General features: G+C 41.9%; 1 protein-coding gene across 1 annotated transcript; it reads left to right on the forward strand.

Annotated features, from left to right (window-relative positions):
- The first annotated feature begins 4,217 nt into the window (after positions 1–4,217).
- On the forward strand, positions 4,218–13,819 carry LOC124882347 (syncytin-B-like). The gene is made up of 2 exons (XM_047388685.1): positions 4,218–4,393; positions 11,934–13,819. The coding sequence occupies exon 2, from the start codon at positions 12,642–12,644 to the stop codon at positions 13,668–13,670; it is 1,029 nt and encodes a 342-aa protein (XP_047244641.1). The 5' UTR covers positions 4,218–4,393; positions 11,934–12,641; the 3' UTR covers positions 13,671–13,819.
- The last annotated feature ends 6,462 nt before the right edge of the window (positions 13,820–20,281 follow it).

A 20,281-nucleotide genomic window follows, 5' to 3' on the forward strand; every position in this document is an offset into this window, starting at 1 on the left:
ATTAATACTTTTTGTAGTTTCTCTTGATTGATGTGAACAAAAATGTACTAAACTGTGACTTTAAAACCGAATTATTCTTTTTTGTGTACCATTTCACCCCTAGTTTAAAATCACATGTGTGCAGCTAGAGCAGTCTGTGGTTCTCTCTAAAGTGTCACCTGATCATATAAATAATTCTGTATTAAATGGTAACTTATTTTGTCCAACTTATAATCTAAAAAAAGCATCTTTCTACTCACTGCTGAGTTGCTGAAAGGCTGATTTGTTGCATGAAAGATTTTTCTTGTTTTTCTTGTTTCACTGAGGCTCATTGCTCCATTTCTTCAGATCCAGGTGTTTTGTACAGGAGTATTTTTTAATTGATTATTTTCTTTCAGTCACAAAGCAGTGTCCCTTGCTTCATTCTATTTTTTATTGCTTCACAGAACTTTAAATCATATGATAAATCCTTTATATAACATATTTAATGTGTCACCCCAGCCCATGGACGTTGGTCTTAAGAGGCTTTTTGATGGTTTTGTGACCTGTCCAGATTGTAACCCAACCCTTTAACAGCTACAATAGGCTCCACTCCTTTGTAATTATGGGATAGGACAAATTTTGTGAGGAAAAAAAATCAACTATATCAGTATTTGGTTTTTTAGTTCAAGGGACCAGGAGTAGCAGCAAATCTTTAAGGTATTTTACAGCTGTTTTTGTGGGGGTAGGTGAATAATGAACACAAAGGAAGCCGAACTAGTCACAAAGAAACTGCAAACCACGGGTAAAAAGACTAATATTATCCATGAGAAAAAGATTCAAATCTGCAAATGAACATGAGAACAACCTAATAAACTAAACACCAAGCAATGATTTAATATGGCAACACCTTTCTAACAATAATAAAGATAAAAGTGTACAAAACCAAAACACCTAAGGATCATAACACATGATTTCACATTGCCTCCAGACATTGGAGGCTGTTGGTAAATTGTTTTGCAGATGAAGGTGACAGAAAGCAAAAGAAGTTATCAGCAATATACATCTCCCTCTCTGAGCAACATAGGTTCGGCCTTCTCTGATAGGAGCTCTCTCCTTCCTTCACTGACTGTCCCCACAAGAGGAGAGCTCTCAGCTCCAACTCCAACCACTTTCCCATTATGCAAATGATTTCCCTGCAGAAAAGCTCCACGGCATGTGCCCATCAATTCAGCAAGGCCTCCAGTTTAAATACATAAATTTCCCCCCACTCTCTGCTACCCTCCTCCCACCTCCTTTCCTAATTCTGAAAAGGAGGTCTATTTCTGATGCATAGAGTTGGTGTTCACATTGCTGTGGAAGGGGAATAGAAAGAACTCTTATCCAATCAATTTATGCAGCCTCCTTTGAAGAATACGCTTCTTTCTATAGTAAGGAGTGAAATTATACAAATGTATAGGGAATACTGGCTGTAAAAAGTAAGTTGCGCTCATCCAGGTATGGGTTGTTTAAAGTGACGGCAATGCCATTCCAAATGCATACTCGCACTAGGGCACATAAATAAACGTCCGTGGCACATTTGATTAACTTCTTAGCCACCCTAAAGGTATGCGGCCTTAAAACCTCACCATCGTTTAATCCTCACTTCCACAGAAAATTCCTAAAATAAGAAAATCAAAACATCCTTATTCTCTGCATTGCCACTGGCAAAGAGACCATCTACAAACTCAATGCATAGTGATCGGCATTAAGCCTTTTTGTGAATTTCAACCACACACTACTCGCACAAGTGTCGGTATTAATGTTTGTTTCACACAATTGGCAGAAAGGCATCACATGGATAAATAAAAGTTGTCCTCATGTATATCTTTAATGGGTAGCTTGTGCTTAGCAGCTCTAGTTTTTTGTGGAAGGGGAGCTGTCAAATCAATTCTGCACACATCATCCATCTTTACCTATAGACTAAGAAAGCGGCAACAGGAGAACGTTTTCAAACCAACAGATGCAGACATGTCAGCTGGTGGTGTGTACAGGCCAAAGACAGCAGTTGCATTTTTAATATGCACTGCACTTGCAGGAAATTGAAACACTCTGCTTTACTTAGCTTCAGCTGAGATTTCAGATTTTGAGTAAACTCAGACTAACACATAGATAAATAATACAGGTTTCAGGAGAGGGAGCTAAATAAAAACATTTACTTAAAAAAGGCCAAATGATTCAAGCAACTCACGATTGCAAAGAGTGTTCAATAATGTAGTTAAAACAAAACCACACAAACCAAATACATAAAACTAAAATGGAAGTTCTTTAACCTTCCATTCAGGGTTTAGAGAATTTCCATTCAAGAACTGATACAGAGGGCAAATGCTGCCAATTTGACTCTAATCCAAGAGCTCTTTTTTTGTTAACATCTCATAAAACCTTTCAGAAGAGCTTTCCTTCTTTATTGGCTGCAGTTTAATCAAAGTACAAAAAAATAATCCAAGGTTTTTGAGGCTATATCAGCTAAACTATATTGTTTGGAGTGCCTAATGATGCCCGATGTTGACATTTATTGTGGATTTGATCTACCACTAAAAAGAAACACAGAAATGCTCAAATGTTATGATAAAATCTGGGTTTCTAGCTCTGAATGCACATACCTATCTTCAGTAAGCAGTATGATGTAGTTCATTTGGTTCACATTTGGATTTGTCTGGGATTTTTATATGAACTGAACCTAAATTAACCTGATGATTTTAATTGGATCCTATAAAAATGGACATTAATTGGACCCAACGGATGAGTCTGGTACAATATCTTGAGCTTAACCAAGATCAAACAAACTCACTTGATGGCATGAACAAAAAAATGGACCCCTTGGTTTGGTAACCCTTTCTTTTACAGTCCACTAATTACCATGTAATTACCTAGTAAGTAAATAGTAACTAATTTTAGTGGGTAATTACGATCAAATTACTGTTTACTCATCTGTAAATTACCCACTATTTACCAACGTTTTACACAGTAAAATGCCACATCTTGCTAGTTATAGTGTATTACTATGTAATTACATCTAGTCAGTGGGTAACTGCAAAAACGTTACTTTTAAAAAGTCTCTTAATTACCCACTATTCACCAACAGATTACGCAGTAAACTGCCACATATTACCAAGTAAGTGCTACTGTTAATATGTTTAAGCGACAAGGAAAAGCTTTGACTTCTTAGATTGTATACAGTTATTACCATGTAACTCATGCAGTGTTGTAAGATGTTTTATTTAACCTGTTTATAAACTAGCAGCAGTAAAGGTTATTACCAAGTTAAACACAACAAATTACTCAGTAAGTACGGTGAATCTGTTTCTTTGCAGAATAGAATCTGAAATAGTACAAACAACCTCAGCAGGGGTAAGCAACACACACATAAGTAAAGATTTAGCAAGGCTAAATCTTGAGGGTGCGAATGTAAGTCTGAGTGTGTTTGCAAGAATTAGACTGTCAACACTGATATAGGGGCGCCATTGTCCTTGAGGAGAAGAGAGGTGGAAGTTTTATCAATCGGCCGCATAGTCCTATCAGCACACAGCTGGTAGGGGAATGCTGGGGAAGAGCGTTGTGTTTATATAACATCCAGGAGATATTTTGTCGATGGCCAGTTAGCAGAAGTTGCCAAGGCCACATTGGGGAGCCAGATTTAGAAAAATAATAAATGTTGTGGTTCAGGCAGTTGTGAATTTCCAACTACCTTAAGAGTTTTACTGGTATGTCTCAATTGCGAATCCAAAGAGCCAAATTTCTGGTACTTTCCGCAGATCTCTAGCGTACAACTTCTCCAAGATTATAAATGTTGGAAAAATGTATATAAGTTATCATTGTTTAGTTTAAACTAGGTTTTAAGTTCTACTCTGGTTAAGATGATTCCTGTGATTGTTTTATAGTGTGTTAAAGGGAGTGGGGAGTTAAAGAATGTGGTCTAGAGTGGATCACTCTGGACATGACATGCTTATCCCATATATGGGAATGACCACTTTTTTAAGTTGAAATCTCTATAAGAATTGGCTGAACCGATTCCCGCTTTTTACTTGTAAGAATGTGAGTTGTAAATAAAAGGCTGGTGCAAGGCCTTCTCCCGGTGTGTGAGAAGGAAGTCGCTGTTTAGCAGAGGATTGGCTCTCACCCTTACTTGGTTCATCTTGTGTCTTATTTTACACTGATCTGCAATTATCAGCTTTTTAACTCTAACATTTCTTTGGTCCTTTGAGCCGGATCGCTAGAAATCTGCCACCCCGGGGCCCAGCGGTGCGTGTGGGGTTCCAGTCTGCGCAGTTTCCAGAACGTCTGGAGAACAAAAATCCTGCACAGTGAATTCTATGTTGGTAACCACCGAATCAGCCGAGGGGCACCGGGAAGGTGGATCAACGCTTTTCGACAGACAGTGTGAATGAACGCACAGGTAAGACGGAACCCACTGGGTATAAAATAAAATAAAATAAAAATAAGTAGGAGTTTTTGAGTTTAGAAGTATTTGTAATTTCCCTTAAGGAAATTCAAAAGCAACCAATTCCGTTTAAAAATAAAAATAAATAGGAGTTTTTGAACCGCCACCTTAACGTGGTGGAGGGGTTTGAGTGCTCAAATGATCCTAGAGGCTATGTTGTCTGGGGCTTAAATGCCCCTGGTAGGGTCTCCCATGGCAAACAGGCTCTAGGTGATGGGTCAGACAAAGAGCGGTTCAAGAACCCCTCATGACGACTACGAAATCGAGGCACGTGACTTCGCCCGGTACGGCGAAGCCGGGGTCCCACCCTGGAGCCTGGCCTGGGGTCGGGACCCGTCAGAGAGCGCCTGGTGGCTCGGTTGCTCCTCGCGGGACCCGGCCAGGCCAAGCCCGAACGAGAGACGCGAGACCATCCCCCAGTGGGCTCACCACCTGCAGGGGGAACCGTGAGGGACCGGTGCAAAGAGGATTGGGCGGCGGACGAAGGTGGAGACCTCGGTGGCCCGATCCCCAGATTCTTAGGCTGGCTCTAGGGACGTGGAATGTCACCTCGCTGGGGGGGAAGGAGCCTGAGCTTGTGCAGGGGGTCGAGTGATATCGACTAGAAATAGTCGGGCTCGCCTCCACGCACAGCGTGGGCTCTGGAACCCATCTCCTCGAGAGGAGCTGGACTCTGTTCTACTCTGGAGAGGCCCATGGGGAGAGGCGGCGGGCTGGGGTGAGTTTGCTTGTCGCCCCCCAGCTCAGCCGTCTAGTGTTGGGGTTTACCCTAGTGGATGAGAGGGTCGCATCCCTGCGCCTTCGGGTTGGGGAGAGGTCTCTGACTATCATTTCAGCCTACGGGCCGAGTGGTAGTGCGGAGTACCCAGCCTTCTTGGCGTCTCTGTCGTGGGTGCTGGGTAGTGCCCCTCCCGGGGACTCCATTATTCTGCTGGGGGACTTCAACGCCCACGTGGGAAACGACAGTGACACCTGCTGGAGAGGCGTGATCGGGAGGAATGGCCTCCCCGATCTGAATCCGAGCGATGTTTTGTTATTGGACTTCTGTGCTAGTCACAGATAGTCCATAATGAACACCATATTCAAACATAAGGGTGTCCATCAGTGCACTTGGCACCAGGACACCCTAGGCAGGAGGTCAATGATCGACTTTGTTGTCGTATCATCAGACCTTTGGCCGCATGTTTTGGACACTCGGGTGAAGAGAGGGGCTGAGCTGTCCACTGATCACCACCTGGTGGTGAGTTGGATCCACTGGGGGAGGAGAAAGCCAGACAGACTTGGCAGGCCCAAGTGCATAGTGAGGGTCTGCTGGGAATGTCTGGCGGACCCCTTGGCCAAGGATGTATTCAACTCTCACCTCCGGGAGAGCTTTGACCAGATTCCGAGGGATGTTGGAGACATAGAGTCCGAGTGGACCATGTTCTCCGCATCTATTGTCGATGCTGCCGCCCGTAGGTGCGGCTGTAAGGTCTGCGGTGCCTGTCGCGGCGGCAATCCCCGAACCCGGTGGTCAAGCTGAAGAAGGAGTCCTATTGGCTGTGGTTGGCTTGTGGGACTCCTGAGGCGGCTGACGGGTACCATGGGGCCAAGCGTGCCTCTTCAACATTTCGTGGCGGACGGGGACACTGCCTCTGGATTGGCAGACTGGGGTGGTAGTCCCCCTACATAAGAAGGGTGACCGGAGGTTGTGTTCCAACTACAGGGGGATCACACTCCTCAACCTCCCTGGTAAGGCCTACGCCAGGGTATTGGAGAGGAGAGTCCAGCCGATAGTCGAACCCCGGCTTCAGGAGGAGCAGTGTGGCCATGGAACACTGGACCAACTCTATACCCTCTACAGGGTACTCGAGGGTTCATGGGAGTTTGCCCAACTGGTCCATATGTGTTTTGTGGACCTGGAGAAAGCATTCAACTGTGTCCCTCGTGATGCCCTGTGGGGGGTGCTCCAGGAGTATGGAATCGGGGGCCCTTTACTAGGGGCCATCCGGTCTCTGTACAAGCGGAGCAGGAGTTTGGTTCGCATTGCCGGCACTAAGTCGGACCTGTTCCCGGTGCATGTTGGACTCCGGCAGGGCTGCCCTTTGTCACCGGTCCTGTTCATAACTTTTATTGACAGAATTTCTAGCCGCAGCCAAGGGCTGGAGGGGGTCTGGTTTGGGGACCAGAGGATTTCGTCTCTTCTTTTTGCAGATGACATGGTCCTGCTGGCCCCCTCTAGCCAAGACCTACAGCACGCACTGGGGCGGTTCGCAGCCGAGAGTGAAGCGGCAGGGATGAAAATCAGCTCCTCCAAGTCCGAGGCCATGGTTCTCGACCGGAAAGGGTGGCTTGTCCTCTTCAGGTTGGAGGAGAGTTCCTGCCTCAAGTGGAGGAGTTTAAGTATCTCGGGGTCTTGTTCACAAGTGAGGGAAGAATGGAGCGGGAGATCGACAGACAGATCGGTGCGGCTGCCACAGTAATGGGGGCGCTGTCCTGGTCTGTTGTGGTGAAGAGAGAGCTGAGCCGAAAAGCGAAGCTCTCGATTTACCGGTCGGTCTACGTTACTACCCTCACTTATGGCCATGAACTTTGGGTCATGACCGAAAGAACGAGATCCCTGATACAAGTGGCTGAAATGAGCTTCCTCCGTAGGGTGGCCGGGCACTCCCTTAGAGATAGGGTGAGGAGCTCGGCCATCCGGGAGGGGCTCGGAGTAGAGCCGCTGCTCCTCCACATCGAGAGGAGCCAGTTGAGGTGGCTTGGGCATCTATACCGGATGCCTCCTGGACACCTTCCTCGGGAGGTGTTCCAGGCATGTCCCACCGAGAGGAGGCCCAGGGGACGGCCCAGGACACGCTGGAGGGACTATGTCTCTCGGCTGGCCTGGGAACGCTTTGGGCTCCTGGAGGAGGTGTCTGGGGAGAGGGACGTCTGGCCGTCTCTGCTGAGTCTGCTGCCCCCGCAACCCTGTCCCGGATAAAGCGGAAGATGACGAGTACGAGGAGTTTTTGAGTTTAGAGGTACTCGTAATTCCCCCTAAGGAGATTCAAAAGTAACCAACTCCATGGAAAAATTCTGAGTTTAAAAAGAAAGGCGCATAAAAAATAGAAAATCTAGTCTAGGTGATTTAGGCCTATAAGTGATTGTGTGTTGGTGCATGTGTGTGTGTGTCTGCAGAATCACACGGCACTCTCAGTAAGACAACACGAAATCTTGCTGGTGTTAACATAAAGTTGTTGACAGCAGAGAGGTGACATAGGGAATTCTGATTTGGATATTAGGTGCCATCAAATCTCAGTCTAAAACTCCTGCATTCTCCGAGATTAGCACTCAAAGCGGAAGACCGGATCAAAACTAGGTTTTGAACTAGAAGCCTGTTTTCCAGGAGATGTTGGGGGCCCATTGAGGAATTTTGTTTGATTTGATGGTACAAGATATGTATAATAAATGCACCTCTGTTTTGGAGTCTGAATAAAAATAAACTAGAGTAAATATGATAAAAGCATATATAATAAAAGAAAGAGAATCAAATAAATAGTGCTAATATAAATTAATGGAAGTAGAACTCAGTTTTTAACAATAGTTTTGTATAGATAAAAAAAAACAAATTTTAAATAAAAATTTTTTAAATAAAATAAAAAACAAACTCTTAAAACGGGGAACTGCGTCCGGAAACAGCCCTCGTTAGAAGGAGATGGAAAGTTTATGCACTCAAAAGACCCAGATACAGTAAAAAATCCCGCTAAATGGCAGAAAGATTATGATTTTAAAGGACATCTTTTGGTTCCTGCTTGTACCCATTTGGTACAGAGATTACAACAGAAAGACAAACTTAGGAAAAGGAAAACACCCAGCCAAGAATTAATAAGGGCAAAAAATTGGCTTGCTGAAGCTTATAAAAGAAAGCCAGGGAACAATAAAAAGAGCAAGGAGATTTATATAGCCGTTGCCAGACAAGAAGATAATGACACTTGTGTAGTAAGGGGGAGGGGCAGGCAGCCACAGCCCCAGCCTGCTGCTGCAGCTGCGATAGTGCCTGAACCCTCAGCGCCAGTGGGACAAATAACTGAAGAGGCATCACCATATTCACCATCAGTTTTTCTGACTTCACAAACTATGAGAGAGGGATCCCCAGTTTTATTAACCAGCTCCCCATTAGAAAAATATACTAGACGGAGAAAACAGGCAATTAAACTGGATGGCCTCAATGACACTGCTGATCTTTTTCTTATGATAGAAGTTCCAAATCCCAATGTTTCTGGCGGTGTACCTAGAACTGTGTTAATCTATATAATCTGGACCCTAGAGGACATTAAAAAGGCAGTGGAGGGTATTCCTCACCCAAAAGGGGATCCTGAAGGGTTTATTAATGGAATGGACATGATGAGAGGAAGTTATCATCTAAATGGGGTGGAGATGCAACAAGTATTAATGACAAAATTAGGCATAGATTAGGGAAGAGTGCAGGGTGTCTGGAATCCAATGGAGGATAACAATCCAGGGCAGCCTCTGGCTCATGACGTCCAACAGTTGACAGCACGACTTGCGGTGCTGTGGGTCAATGTTAGACGAGAGTTTAGACAGAGAGCAGATTATACCATTATTAACCAGACTAAACAGAAAATAGGAGAGCCAGTCATTGAGTATAGACTGAGAATGGAAGAAGTGTTTAAAAGGAATAGTGGACTGCAACATGATAATGTTGACGACAGTCCCTATAAACAGCAGTTAACAAATGCCCTCCAGGCAAATGCTTTACCTGAGATTCGAAACTGGGTCACAAAACATAATATTGATCTACCCACCTGCTCGGTTAGCAGTTGGCAGAACTGGGCAATGCATGCTGAAAAGGTGGTCAGTGGAAAGAAAAAACAACCCCCTACTGATACCTTCTATGTGGAAGATGAGATACTAATAATTTCACCTACTGCAATGTTTAATGATCTGATTGAATATGTGAAACAACTGACTAATATAATAATGACGTTTTTCAAAAGGTGATGATTATCCAGGAGGAATGCAGTGTTCCTGGGAAATGCAGTTCATTTATTAACAATAATTTTTTCTTCAACAGGTGGAAGCTGGAGAGATAACATCACACTGTGTGGAAGTTTTGTTGACTAATCATTGGTTGGATCCATGAGACATTATGTGCACAGACCAAATGACCAAAAACGACCAAAGACCAAATGACCAAAGTTCAGACTGACTTATGAACCTCACTGACCTGACAATGATAACCTGGCACTTCTCCAGACTGGACGGACCCAAAAGACAACACCTTCAAGGTGGACCCCACAAACACCACCTTATTGATCCTTGGTGGATAAAAAAGAATTGAAGCATTCAAAACAGACCTAGTGGAAACAAAAGGGGATATGAGAAAACAATGTGCATTTTAAAAAATATATAAAAAGGAAATTATATGGGAATTTTTGTAAATGAAACTGCTCTGATAGAGAAGTAACTAAGTAAATGTATTTGTACAGCACATTGCAGGCAGGGCAATTCAAAGCGCTTTACATGATAAAAATACAAAATCCTAAAAACCATCAAGTGGATGTTCATGACAGCCATGGGGGGAAAAGTTGTCAGTGTGTGAATGTGTGTGAATGGGAATGATTGATTTCATTAAAGAGTGTCTTTGAGGGACCTTAAAAGCACTAATAAAGGTCTGATGTTCTAATGATCATTTGCCAAACCTTTACCTCAATAAGGTTTCCAGAATTTTCCAAAATCATCTAAAGATAGTAAAGGTTCTACCTGAATTGAAATATTGATAAACATAAGAAAGCTCATAGACTTGTCTTTAATTTTGTTGAAATTCTTTTACAAACAGAGTAATTAAATTTTATGTGGCCAATGTCTGTCCATTTTGTCTGTCTGTTTTTGTGAAATGTTTGTTTTATGTTATGTAAAAATTAGGGTATATGTGCATGATAATAATTAAAGAATTTACGTGCAAGTCTGATCCTCAACAGTACTATATTAGGTCAATTTTTATGGTGAAATAAAAGGATTTTAACAGATGTTTGGACTTTTTCCAGTCAGGTTCAGAATGATCAAATTAGATTTAAAATTTAACACAAGATGAAATGCTCCTTAACAAAATTACTGGACAGAATTACTATTCCTGAAATTGAAAAACTTGAATTAATTGAAATAAACTTTAGTTACTTGAAATAAATACAAAGTGTAATTAAAAAGGGAAGAGCTATAGATGATTGAAACTGTACAGGTGTGTTTATAAAACTGGGTAAGACAAACTAAGATTATAAGACATAACATGCTCTTCATTTTTGTGTTCATTAATTTTATTAAGCCTTCTAAACTGAAGAGGACTGAGTTTTTTAGAACTAATGAAACCTAAACTAAACCAAGCATTATTAAAATAATAGCAACTAATAGAAATAGTGACCTCATTCTTTAATATAATGAGGACTTACTGCATAAAAAAAAAAGATTAGAATAGATGCATCTAAATAAAACTAAATTAGAATAGATTATTCAGAGCTGTTATAATCTTGCTGATGAATACCAAAAAAAATACATTTGTTATTGAACCAGATGATTAAAAGAGAGCAACGTTATCATGGCCAAAGAGAAACATTTGCAGGAAAGATCCAATTAAATATTATTTAACCTTGTCTATCATGACACCATACAAGGTTTTATTAACATCTTGGACAGCACATATTATGTATGGAAAGAAATAAAAAGGTATAATTTGTAGCACAACGGAAAAATGCTGAGTTATTACTGAAATTATAAGATGATGTACTGTTACCACCTAAATTAGTTGAGTGTAAATGTGAAGGGATTACTAGATGCCCTGAAGGAAACCCTATATTAATTAAATCAATGTTTCAATTGGTTGCAAATGTGAGCCATGTGCAGAAGCCATGTCTGAACAGGAGGGTAGGTAATGAACAACAATTTACTACATATGGATTTAATAATTAATACTTACTAAAAAAAAAAAAAAGATTTGTGCATCTTGTTTGACATGTCTGAAACATTACCCCCAAGGAAATCTTTCCTTGCAAAGGACCAGATGCTATTACAGTGGCAAAAAGGACTATGTACATTTAGAATTCCAAGAAGGATTTATAGTAATAATGGAATATACATTTTCTTAACAAAGTCATACAAGAACTTGGTAAATGTTTCAAGATTGATCTGAAAACACACTGTAGCTATCACCCCCAAAGTGCAGGGTTAGTATAAAGAACAAATGGGACAGTTAAAAGTAAGCTTAGGAAGACAATGGAAGAAACAAAAATAAATTGTGTTGAATGTTTAGATATAGTAAAACTTAATATGAGGATAACCCCATCAGCTCAGGGTGGATTAACACCTTTTGAAATAATACATGGCAGACCTTATTACATTCCTGATTTACAAAAAGACCTAAAAGATCCACAAGATGCGACCTTAGCAGACTACATGAGGAAGACATTATGGTTTAGAGACATACAAAATGCTAATAATCTGCCAAATGATGTGTCTGAAGCCCTACAGGTTGTCGGTGACGTGAAAGAAGGTGACTGGGTGCTGATTAAGACCATTAAGAAGAAAATGTGGTCTGATCCAAAGGGGGACGGTCCATTCCAAGTGTTATTGACAACTCCTACCGCTGTGAAAATCCAAGAGGGGGCTACTTATACAAAGTACACTGTAAGAGGTGAGCCTGTCAGTCTTTCCACTCAGGCTGGAAATGATGAAGCCTGACTACAAAGGGGTTGTTGCCATCTAGAGGAGGCTTCGTCTCAATGTCAGTGAAGAAACCAACGGTCTTTCCTAGCTTTTAGGGGTAAGAGAGAGACTGATAGGTAAATCTAAAGGAAAGATGTTGAAACATTTTTTTTTTTTTTCATGTGTATCCTGATTGTGTTAATAATATGCCAGACATTACCACAATTTCATAATCACCAGAAATTAAAGAGGCGGATACATGCAGATTTCCATGGAATGTTTATACAAGATATAAATTACTTGTTTGAGACAAACAGCTGGTACCAATTATGAAAAATTGTAACCAAGTCCAGAAACATTTCTGGTTGTTATGTATGTACTGAACTTCCTATCTCTTCCAACCAGCCCAGGTTAACAGCTAGACCAGTACCAGCGCCAAGAGATGAGTGTTTTATCAGAAACAGCGTTTCTGCTGCCAGTACCAGTTTCTGCATGGTAATAGGTAATGTAACATTTTACAACTGTGATGTTACAAAATTTAAACAGTTTAATGTTACAACTCCTGTGTCCATATGTGGAGCTTCTTGCAGGTTCCTATTTTTCTCATTGTGTTGTGGGCACCGGTTCCATTCCAGTGGGGACTATTCCAATGTGCATGTGTAAAACGACTTACTATTATTCTTTACACCAAGCTGGACCACGGGGAAAGGTCCATGATCTAAAGGGCACTTATGCAATAGATGGATTTCACTGGATGTGTGGAACTGCCATTTATTTGCAGTTGCCTCTAAGTTGGAGTGGTGTATGCACACCTGTATATGTCACTGATCACACTTATGTCATTTCAGTTCAACCTTCCCTGAATAGGAGTAAGAGGGAACTCATCCGTGTGAAGCCACATGACACTGTGTGGGGATCAGATGTTCCTGACGCATTTAAGCATAGATCAACAGGAAATAAGATTTTGCTAAGTTTATTTCCATGGTTGGGAGTAGGAAAGAACATGCTTAGATTAGAAACTATAGATTATCGACTGGGACTGTTTGTTAATGCCACCACAAAAGCTCTCACAGGACTGTCCACAGAAGTCACAGCTCTTCGAACCGTGGTGTTGCAGAACAGGATGGTGTTGGACCTGCTGACGGCTTCATTTGGGGGAGTTTGCGCTCTCCTGAACGAGATCTGCTGCACCTACATCCCTGATGACACCAACGGCGAAGATGGACACATAGTGAGCGATGCTATATGCCAATTAAATGAAATTAAAAGGGGTATGCAGCAGGATGTCCATCCCGGCGGGGGAAGTTTTTTTTTGTGGCTTACTTCAGGACCGTGGTGGCAACTGCTTTTGAAAATCATAACCCCTGTCATCGCTGTGTTATTGTTGTTCTGCCTTTTTACTCTGTGTGTTATTCCCTGTATCAGAGCAATGATATTAAGGATGGTTGGAGGAATTGTTGATACAGTGTTGTCCCAGGATTACCAACTTCTTGACGAGGACCAGAACTATGATGACACTTTGGAGGAGAAGTCACTAAACTTAACAATAGTTTAATGTTTAATGAGGTGTATACATAAAGCTTTTGGAAGTGTATACATGAATGTGTTATTAAACTAATCAATAATAAACAGGAGGGAATTGTTGGAAAAAATTATATAAGTTATCATTGTTTAGTATAAACTAGGTTTATGTTTTAAGTTCTACTTTGGTTAAGATGATTCCTGTGATTGTTTTTTAGTGTGTAAAAGGGAGTGGAGAGTTAAGGAATGTGGTCTGGAGTGGATCACTCTCTGGACATGACATGCTTATACCATATATGGGAATGACCACTCTTCTAAGTTGAAATCTCTGTAAGAATTGGCTGAACCGATTTCCGCTTTTTACTTGTAAGAATGTGAGTTGTAAATAAAAGGCTGGTGCAAGGCCTTCTCCCGGTGTGTGAGAAGGAAGTCGCTGTTTAGCAGAGGACTGGCTCTCACCCTTGCAAGTCAAACTTACTTGGTTCATCTTGTGTCTTATTTTGCACTGATCTGTAATTATCAGCTTTTTAACTCTAACAATATCCTTTAACCTCTGAGTCCAACCGCTGCCAGCTCGCAATTCTGCTCACTTAACATTCCAGTCTGAGTGTTGATCGCTCTACAGACTCCATCTAACATCGCAGGCAGCTTTGCAGTGCTTTAAACAGCCGCCCACGTTTTGCGAATCACTCGATAAGCCAGGTAACCACCAACTCCAAAAAGCTGAAATCCTGTTATCAAAAGTCCAAATATGTACACATTTCTATGTCCTCGACCAACATCGTAGTCAGGCACACAATCTTCCACTGCTGCCTAGAATCCATTGTGTATCCAGAGAAGAACATCTGTCTTCCTGTTGAAAAGAAATAAATTTGGTCAATTACGTTGAGAGTCCAGCTGACCAAATCCATAATTTAAAAGTTTGGAGGATATGCAAAGCGAGGCTCTGAGAAAAATACAGACAAAAAGAAGAAGCAGGGATCAGTAGGGAGGGAGGGAGAGAAAATGCGTGTCTTCCACCGAAAGCAAGAGAGAAAAAAGGAAAAAAGGAAGCCTGCATTGTCATTACCATATAACTCATATTTGGTTGTACAATGTTTTTATTTAACATTCTCATGAAGTAACATAATTAATGAAACAAGGCCTTAAAGTAAATTGTCATTGTTGCATAGTTTCCTGTGCAGTTTACTTTTTTCTACATTGGCTCTAGCACTAAAAAAACTACAGATGGAACTCGAAATATATAGTGTATTTACCTGTCATATAGATAAATGCCAAATCAATTAAAAAAAGATTGACAGAGGTCTTTGAAAGCTATCTCTAACATTCTGTGATACAGAATTTTAAACAAAAATCTTAACACTAGGTTACAACTGCATTACCATCACTTGTGGAATTTGTACTTAATTGGTGGTAGCTCTGATTTTTTTTTCATGTGATTGATATTTTCCTCCAGAGGTCTGTTTTCCTCAAAGAAGGTCTTGCAGGTTTTTGCAAAGCTGCCGATAGTGTCATCAAGCCCCCCCCCCCTCTTTATTTGCTCAAAAAAAAAAAGAAGAAAGAAAACTAAGAACTTGAGGACAAAAGAAGTGACAAACACAAAGTATTGGCACTACATGTAACATATCTAAAAGTCATGTCTAAAAGAAACTGTAAAAAACCCAGAAAAGACCTGACACAAAAGCTGAGATACATCAGTCTTCCGCTTCTGGATTTAATGAGTGTTGTGAGCAATTTCATTTAATGCATATTAACATTTAGGCCTATTTGATTTACCAGAATCTGGGAACCATAAACTGAAGTACCCAAATAGTTTTTTTCTGATTATGATTTAGAAAGCCTGGCAAAACTGTTGATCATAGGAACTCAAAGAAATCTGGGTTCTTTAAAACATAATGTAGAGAAAATAATAGGTGTGACACCAGGTATTTTTCAGAAGAATTAATTCCAAAAATTACCCCTTTTTCCAAATGCAGCGGGTTTTGCCTTTCGCTTCTTTTTCTTTTTTGTACTCCTGACATTTTCAGGGGACATAAAGTCAGACATTGTGTCAGAACTCTTTGAGAAGTCAGATGTGTCAGTCAGCTTTTTATGTCTTTAATTTTGCAACAATGTATTGCTGTCATAGTTTTTGTTAATTATCTGACCCACATGCAGAATAACACTCAGGAGATAAATAGAAAGTTCAAAAGTTTTATTTTCACAGGAGTGAGATTAGTTTGAGATCCTGGACCGGTAAATCACCAACTGCACAGAAGATGGGGGAGAGGGTAAGACCAGAGGAAATAAACAGTTATTGTAAAGCCAGTTTCTCACTATGCTTACTGGGGGAAGAAGTTGAACCACCAGAGGGATGAGAGATGCGGGGTCTGAGAGCGCAACACAGGAGCAGTTTTGTTTTGGTAGGTCTTCCCGGGGGTTAGTCACACGAAGGTAGATCCTTATGAGCTCTGATCCAGGACTGTGTGATGAGAGTGGAATGATGGTGATGAACACAGGTTGGAGGTACTTGCGTGGGAGCTGGTTGGAGGGTGGACAGGGTACACTTATGACAAGTTCATGCTGCCAGCTTGGACTTGACCCGGAGGAGATAACTGGAGACTTGAATCCTTTATCCAGAAGTTAGAGAATGCTCTTTAAGAAGAGTCTGGAAGCCAACTTGAACTCAGACAGGTCTGGAAACAACCTGAGGAGGAGGACACACTTGAATTACTCAGAGTACTGGAAGAAGCAGGAAAACAAAAACTAGAGCAAGAGTTTGTTACCACTGGTGGCTAATACTCAGGCATCAAAGTGCTGGCAGCTTCCAGCCTAAATACACCTCCAGGTAATTAGTCAATGCGAAGCACCTGTCCCCTCTGCCCCTGTGAACTCCAACAGCATCTAGTGACCAAGCAGAGTAAATAGCAGGCTAACACAAATACACAGCAAACGGCCGCCTCCTGGTGGCCCAGGGGAAGTGGAGGGCAAAGAAGAGAGTTAGTCAGAAATGAGAATCACTGGTGAAGACTGGCTTAATCTGAGAGATGTGAAACGTGGGATGAACTCGGAGAATTGAGGGCAGACGCAGATGTACAGCAGTGGGGCTGATCACAGACTCGATTACGTAGGGCCCGATGAAATGAGGAGAAAGCTTCTTGGACATGGATTTGAGGGGAATGTCTCGAGATGAAAGCCAAACTCTCAGACCGGGATGATACTCAAGTGCAGGTCTGCGTCGTTTATCTGCAAATCTCTTATTCTGTGAGATTAACTGAATGGAGGGCGTGAATGGTGGATTCCTAGATGCGCTTGCAGTGACGGATGTGGTGATGGACAGAGGTTAGTGCAATGTCTTTCTCTTCAGCTGAGAACAGAGGTGACTGGTAGCCGATGGAGGCTTCGAATGGAGAAAGACCAGTAGCTGAGGAGACATGAGAATTGTGAGCATATTCAATCCAGGAAAGATACGTACACCAGTCTGTAGGGTTGGTGGAAGTGAGGCATCTGAGGGTGGATTCCAACTGTTGGTTCATTCGTTTGGTCTGTCCGTTTGACTGTGGATGATAACCAGAGGTTAGTGACACCTTAGCCCCAAAAGCTAAACAGAACTGTTTCCACACCTGAGAAATAAACTGAAGTCCGCGGTCAGAGAGTATATCTTGGGGAATACCATGTAGTCTGAAAATGTATTTAAAGAGTAGTTGTGCTGTTTGTAGGGAGGATGGTAGCTTTTTCAGAGGAACAAGATGGCAGGCTTAAGAAAAACGGTCAACTATGGTTAAGAAGGTGGTCATGCCCTTCGAAGTTGGGAGCCCAGTTACAAAGTCCAAAGCAATGTGGGACCAGGGCCGTTTAGGGATGCTGAGGGGTTGAAGCAATCCAGCAGATGGTTGATTAGTGGTCTTGTTTCTAGCGCAGACAGTGCAAGCTTGAACATACACCCCTACATCACGGTGGAGATATGGCCACCAAAATTGTCTGGAAATCAAAGTTATTGTTGTGCTAACGCCGGGATGGGGCGAAAACTTGGCTGTGTGAAACCAGTGGATCATGTGTGAATGGACAGTCGAAGGCACAAAAGTTCAGCTCTGGGTCCCAGTCCCAGGGTCGGGCTTGTCTCGTTGAGCTTGGGTGATGAGATCCTCTATTTCCCATGTAAGTGTGTCAGGATGTGAGATTTTGGACTTTGTTTGTGGTTTGGTGTTTTTGTTTTACTAGATGCTCTTGTTTGAAGTTTTGTATTCTTGTTCATCACTTTGTGTTCTGACAATTCTGGTTTCCTTTTCACTCCCTGTCTGTTCTCCTCTCATCATTAGTTTTCCTCTTTTAGTTGTTAATTACTCAGTTTCTGTTCCCCACGTAACTAAAAACACGGAGTTCGAGGAAACAAACTGCCACCGTGTTTTCATCCCAAGTCGACTTTGATGGTCAGATCATATTTTTCCTTTTCGTCAAGTGGGCCAAAGGACGGGGACTGACCGCTTTCTTGGAGTCTAACTGCAGACGCGCAGCCACGCTTCAAAACCCCCCCTCTTTCCCTCTCACTCGCTGCCCAGAAGGAGCTTCATCAAGTAAAACCCATCTTTTTATTTTAATCTTTTATTTCTTTATTAGAAGGCCTGGGCAGGGTCAGAGGTTGTAGAGCGATCAGAATCGCTAGTGATAGGTATTATTTAGTCAACTCAGAGGTAAGGAAACGACACAGTCAGTTATACTTGCGGCAAGGGTAGCTCACACTTTGCAGTGCAAAACTACAAAGTATTAACACTCCTCCCTCTTTATTTATACATGCTTGGTCACACACAGTTCAAACAACATTCAAGGTGTGTGTGTGTGTGTGTGTGTGTGTATGTGTGTGTGTGTGTGTGGGGTCAGAAAGGTTAGGGTTCATGTGTCTTGATTTCAGAGAAAGGAGTGGGGATTGGTACCAGTCCCTAGATGTTGCTGATAATAGCATAACTCACCCTTCTCTCCTATCTCTTTGTCTATGACATGTGGGGGAAGAAAGCACTTAGAGCAGACACAAGTGATAAACAATATAAAAAGTCATAAAACCCTAACAGTTCCCCCCTGTTTTATCACGAATAAGTCATGAGTAAATACATGTAAAATGAAACACTCTGTGTGAGCACAAACCCACAGGACGGAAAACAGATTATTTTGTGGGAAACACTTACACGGTTCCTCCGCCCTAGGCAACCACCAATCATGGCAGAGTGAAACAATATAATAAAGCAAAGAAACAAAATGTAATAATAATAAAAAATAAAAGAATTAAAACAAGCCTTGTTCATATCATCATTGCACTTTTTCTCATTTCACTTAAACAGCAACTTCTTTCGATTTTCTGCTATAAGGTCATTTTATGAAGTACAAGTATGAATACACTCAGGCATTGAAGATACATTCATTTACAACATGTCATCATAATCATCTGCTTTTTGGGTCCAGTGTTCATCTTGTCCATCTCTTCTCGTGTGATGTTACATCCTGTGGATCCTGTCTTAAACAGAGAAAGAGCCCTGCTACCAGGTTTAAGCTCAGGCTTATCAGTCCTGTCCACACGTCACAGAAAACCATGCTAAATTGGGCACAGGTCAGTTGTTTTCTTCGCCGGTTTGAGATGTTAGACCATATGGATCAAATCCCTTTGTACCCGGTCATTCCCCTGTTACCCCGTCGATTGGTTTGGCTCCTGTAACGGTGATATTAGCTTACAGTGGCTCTTGTGGATCCAGGATGGTCTCTCTGCGATTTTCAGAGCTGTTGGTGTGGTCAGAAGAACACGGTGTGGCCCTCTCCAGCAGGGGGTGCTCCAGTCCTTTCTGTGAAGTGTCTTAATCAGGACCAGATCCCCAGGCCTCAGGTTCTCCTGTGAAATCGGAGCAGAATTTACTGGCAGACTACTGGACAACTGTACTTCTTTTGTTTGTAAGATCTTATTCATCCATTCAGCTAATGATGTTTCCTGCTGTGCTTTTCCTATGTCATCCATTTCTGATGGCAATGGAAAAGGTCTGCCATGTACTATTTCAAATGGAGTGAGACCAGTTTGATTTGGAGTTATTCTCATCCATAATTTAACCAGAGATAGACATTCAGGCCATGGCCTCCCTGTTTCTTCCATTGTTTTCCTTAATCTATTTTTTATTGTTCCGTTTGTTCGTTCAACCAGCCCAGCAGATTGTGGGTGGTAAGAACAATGTTTTTTTAACTGAAACCCTAATGCTTTAGAGCACAGTTCTATTACATTATTTACAAAATGAGTCCCATTATCTGATCTTATGATTTGTGGGATACCATATGTAGGGAAGTAATGTGTCACTAAACTCTTCGCCACTGTGAGCGCATCACAGTGCTTTGCAGGGTACATTTCTACCCACTTTGAAAATGCATCTATGACCACTAAACAATATTTCTTTCCCCCTGACCATGATAACTCTATGAAATCCATGTGTATCGTGTGAAAGGGATGGATAGCTGCTGGGAACTGGCCTCTTTTGGGTCTCATGTTCCCCTGTGGATTATGTTTGCAGCAAATAATACATGATTTACAAAAGTTTCTTGCATAGTCAGAAAAATGTATGGTGTGGAAATGTAGATTTACTAAGTGCATCATTCCCCCTCTCGACACATGGGAAACCCCGTGTGTCGCATGGGCCG

Source organism: Girardinichthys multiradiatus, chromosome 15 (assembly GCF_021462225.1).
Source record: "Girardinichthys multiradiatus isolate DD_20200921_A chromosome 15, DD_fGirMul_XY1, whole genome shotgun sequence".
Lineage (NCBI taxonomy): Eukaryota > Metazoa > Chordata > Actinopteri > Cyprinodontiformes > Goodeidae > Girardinichthys > Girardinichthys multiradiatus.